Source organism: Myotis brandtii, unplaced genomic scaffold (assembly GCF_000412655.1).
Source record: "Myotis brandtii unplaced genomic scaffold, ASM41265v1 scaffold786, whole genome shotgun sequence".
Classification (NCBI taxonomy): domain Eukaryota; kingdom Metazoa; phylum Chordata; class Mammalia; order Chiroptera; family Vespertilionidae; genus Myotis; species Myotis brandtii.
The window spans coordinates 658,146-662,896 of record NW_005371157.1 but is presented as its reverse complement, the minus strand read 5'-3'; the positions used below and the strand labels follow the sequence as shown (position 1 = coordinate 662,896).

At 65.6% G+C, this 4,751-nt stretch overlaps 1 protein-coding gene across 1 annotated transcript in view; it reads right to left on the bottom strand.

Moving 5' to 3' along the window:
• Positions 1 to 1,762: 1,762 nt before the first annotated feature.
• The window catches only part of MAD1L1 (MAD1 mitotic arrest deficient-like 1 (yeast)), a 150,711-nt gene continuing 147,722 nt past the window's right edge, over positions 1,763 to 4,751 (bottom strand). The window contains exons 19-20 of the mRNA XM_014530985.1: positions 3,174 to 3,206; positions 1,763 to 1,879 (exon numbers count right to left, since the gene is read on the bottom strand). Coding sequence (XP_014386471.1) covers positions 1,763 to 1,879; positions 3,174 to 3,206 — 150 coding nt within the window. The remainder of the gene's footprint in view (positions 1,880 to 3,173; positions 3,207 to 4,751) is intronic.

Sequence of the window (4,751 nt, the reverse complement as noted above, 5' to 3'; positions counted from 1 at the left end):
CCCACTGTTCACCCCCAGCCGCCCAGCGTCTGCTCAAATGCCCGATCCCGCCGGGGCTGTGCCTTCGGCCCACTCGCCAGGTGTCCTGGGAGCCAACACACCAACAACTCACCGCCGGACCCTGAGCAGGCGGAGGGGCTCAGGGAGGGAGGCCACCGGGAGGAGCTAGCCCCGCCTCCCCCAGGTCCTCCTGCTGAGTCCACCACGTGCTCTCCCGCTGCACCTGTCCCGCCCCCACTGGGACCCGCCCTGGGTCTCGACTGCGGCTGCCCTCTACCGGGGCTGTCTGTTCCCTAAATGCCAGGCGGCAGCCTCACAGGGAGACAGCTCCAGGGGCACTGGCCGGCCCGGCTTAACCGTGCCGGTCGGCACGGGCTCCTGACACCGGGGTTTAATCGACCGCGGGGCCCTGGGAGCAGCTGCTATGAGCAGGGAAGGGAGACGCGGGTGGGGCGGGGCGGGCTCCCAGCCGAGGCCCCAATGGGGAGGCAGCAACGTGCTGGGTGGTCTTCCCAGGACACGACACAGGGCAGGGGGCTGTCCTCCCTCCGTGGACGTGACTCATGCCTGCTATGGCCAAGTGAGGATCAGGCGTCAGGGGTCAGGGTTCACATACAGCATCAGCCCCTGCAGGCTGGCGATGGGAGGCCTGGGGAGAGGAGGTGGAGGCAGGGTGGAGGGCAGGCCTATGGGCCTTGGTGACCTGGGAGGAGAGGCCCGAGGCCCAGCTGAGGCCCTGGGCGGCCGGAGCAGTGCTGGGGAGACGAGGATGCGCAGGAACAGAGCGGGGACCACCTGAGGGGGTGAGGGCCGTGTGGCGCCGGCAGTGGCCCAGTTCCCCGTCTGCTGGATGCTCTCCTGCAGCCGAGTGCAGGGGACTGAGCGGCTGGCTGTGCTCCTGTGCAGGTGCTGGCGTGGATGTCACCGTGTCCCCTGGCCGGAGGGCCAAGCGGGAAGACACTATGAACCCAGGCACCCGAACTCCGAAGGGCCGGATGGGTGAGAGCCCAGACCTTGCGCGGGTGCTGAGAGCCGGCCCCGAGTGCGGCCGGTGACGGGATATAATTTAAAAGTTAATTAAACTGTGGGCATGAGGGCCAACAGCCCTGGCGCCTGTTCCAGAGGGAACCTCAGAGCTGCCTGAGGCGCCGCCGTGCTGCGAGGAGGCCCACACGGTGAGGAGGCCAAGCTTTCAGCCACGAGCACCTGTGTGTCTGAGAGCAGGTCCTGTGACCTCAGCACACGGCGGAGACGGCCCTGTGGCCCAGCCGCAGGGAGACCCGGGCAGAACCCCTGCGAACGGCCTGCACGCGGCTCTGTGCGCCCCTCCTGCCCTGCGTGGAGACCAGAGCCTGGCCTGCTCAGGGCCTGGAGGCTCAGGGCATCCCCACTCCCCCTTCCCCTCCGGTCTCCCTGGAAAAACTGCTTTAATATTGTTTACAGAAGTGCCCGTGGGGAGGGGCTGACGTGCAGACCAGCCTCTAGGACAGGAGCTGGTGGCGGCAGAGACGCTCAGTAGTAATCACAGACCTTCCACGGAGCCTCCTCCTGCACCTGGAGGCGCTCAGCTCCCGGGCCTCCCCAGCGGCCACGCGAGCTAATGGCGCCTGCGCAGTCAGCCAGGACTGGCGGCCAGGACACACACACACACACACACACACTCACACTCACACACGCACACACACTCACACTCTCATACACACACACGCGCGCGCATGCGCACTCACGAGCACCTGCGTGTCTGAGAGCAGGTCCTGTGACCTCAGCACACGGCGGAGACGGCCCTGTGGCCCAGCCGCAGGGAGACCCGGGCAGAACCCCTGCGAACGCCCCCCGAACGGCCCGGGATCCCGCCTTCAGGACTGGGCGGTGACCCTGGCTGTGTCGGGAGGTGAAGTTTCACAGGCGCTTGTCACAGCACAGAACTACAGCGAGGGGGAAACTGAGACACAGATGGACCAGGTGACCTCCAGACACGAAAACACAGCATCTGGGATGGAATTCACTGGGTGGACGAAGCAGATTAGACTCGCCAGGGAAAGGTCATCAACTTAGACACAGCCAGACGCTCCAGCCAACCCGGAAAGAGACTCTCCCTCCCTCTCTCTCTCACTGCCTGGCGGCCTTGGAGCGTCCACGAACCTTGGGACGGCCTGGGGCCGGGCAGCGAGAGCCCTGGGCCCCCCGTGCCTTCTGCTCGGGCATAAGCAGATCTCAGAGTTGGCACAGGCAGAGCCCAGCTCATAGGCCAGCGTGGAACGGCGTGAGGTTCTGGAGGCCCCGTGGCTGGGCTTCTGGGCCCTTCGAGGTGGGTGGCCCAGCAGCGCTGCCCAGAGGGGCGCTTCCCTCAGAAGAGAAAGGGCTGAGTGGGTCACAGCTGGCCTCTGGGCGAGGCACCTCGTGACCCCCACCTGTCCGCAGGCACAGAGGCCTGAGCAGGGAGACCAGCGCCTGACCCTCGACAGCCCGCAGGGTGACTGCACACACGCTCACACACACACACGCGCGCTCGCACACACACACTCTCACTCTCACACACACACACACACACACACACACACACACGGCCAGAGCATCGTGACCAACAGGGTAACACCAAGGGATTTTAACATGTGCAGTTGGAGTCCCAGTAAAGACGAGAGGAACAGAAACAATAAAGAAACGAGAGACCAACGTTCCAAATCTGATGAACTGTAAACCCACAATCCAAGCAACTGGATGACCCACAGCAGGACAAACACACAGGACTCCAAATCAGCTCAAGGGACAGACCACGTACCAAGGACAGAGGGCAGGTTGGTGGCCCCGTGGCCTCCTGGGAGCCCACCGCCCGCACACACTGATCCCAGCCTTGCCTGGCTCTCGGGGAACTTGGCAGTCACGCTCCCTTGGGCTCAGGCCGGCTGCTCGCCCCTCTGGCCCCAGGAAGCTGGCCCAGCCTGTCCCTACACACACACACGGCCAGAGCATCGTGACCAACAGGGTAACACCAAGGGATTTTAACATGTGCAGTTGGAGTCCCAGTAAAGACGAGAGGAACAGAAACAATAAAGAAACGAGAGACCAACGTTCCAAATCTGATGAACTGTAAACCCACAATCCAAGCAACTGGATGACCCACAGCAGGACAAACACACAGGACTCCAAATCAGCTCAAGGGACAGACCACGTACCAAGGACAGAGGGAAGGCTGGTGGCCCCGTGGCCTCCTGGGAGCCCACCGCCCGCACACACTGACCCCGGCCTTGCCCGGCTCTCGGGGAACTTGGCAGTCACGCTCCCTCAGGCTCAGGCCGGCTGCTCGCCCCTCTGGCCACGGGAAGCGGCCTGGCCTGTCCCTCGCACGGGCACCTCATCTGGGGCTGGAGCTGAGGGGCAGGAGGGGCGGGAGAGGCAGACAGAGGCTCAGGGACAGAGCCGGAGCGAGGGGAGGGGAGCACGGGGGCCTCTGGGCCACGCTCTCCCGGAAACAGGCAGGTGTGGGGGGCCCTCTAACTGGGGGCGCGCCGTCTGCTGTTGGGGCCGCAGGAGCTGCTCCGCTGGGGCTCGTGGGCAGGACGAACTGCGACGCTACAGCAGGTTCTCACGCTCCCAGCCCTCAGGGACCTACCACCGCGGGGACAGTGGCCCGTCTCCAGGAACCCGGCCTCCAGACGCAGGCGCGATGCCGAGCGCACTTGCTGGGGGCGACCATCGGCGGGACTGACGGTGTGAGTCACAGGTCAGTAAACGAAACAGAGGGACTAGCTCAACATCCGGCCACAGGGACTCAACTGAGTAAACTACAGCCCAGCCACAAAGAGCGCTTCACGCACCCACGACACGTCCCCACGTGGGAATGTGTAACCTCGAAACACGCTCCTGATGCCGCATTGAAGCCGGAGGCGGGGCAGGGGACACGACGGGGCCGCCAGCGGATGCCCACGGGCCCACATCACAGGACGGGGCTACGAGGACTCCAGGGTCACTCCGCGCACCGAGTTACGCATCCAGACTTTCTAGCTGCTCAGAACCCGGGGCTCAGGTGGTGTCGGCACGGACGGCAGGCAGGCCTCTCCCACTGCCCACACGCCTCGAACCCCGGACCCAACGCAGGGTCTCAGAACAGGCGGGAAGGGGCCTCCCTGCCCCACCTCTGAGGGAGGACGTGGGGACGCTGTGGCCTCGCTGCCCCACCTCTGAGGGAGGACGTCGGGACGCTGTGGCCTCGCTGCCCCGCCTGTTGGAGCAGGAGCTGTGTGGCCACCAAGGCACCGGGATTCCTGGGACACATACGGGTGAGCCCGGCCCACACGTCACAGACCACGGCTGTATCCTCCACGGAGACCCCGGACAGGAAGCGGGTCTGCGCTCTGGTTCCCCACCCACCCGTCCTTCCCGGGGCCGCCCAGCCCCTCACAGCTGCCCGCCTTGCAGTGCCCAGCACCGAGCAGGCCCTGGTGCTCACGGCCACGAGTCGTGGCTCCCTTGCTGCCTGCTGACAAGCACGGCCGAGGCTTATGCGCCCTCCTGTCGGCTGGGTCCCAGCCCTGGCTGCTCACAACAGGCAGCACCCCTCCCTGGCTCTCCCCCTCACCTCAGCCCCCGCCCCCAACCTACCCGGGGCGGACGGCAGTCACAGGGGAAGGTGTCACCACAGAACCAGCTCAGGGCGGTCCTGCCCTGTGTCCGACAAGGTGCCCAGCTGCCCTCCAGAGATGACAGCCAAGACCCGAGCCGTGTGCTGCCGCAGCCGCGCTGGAGCGCACTCA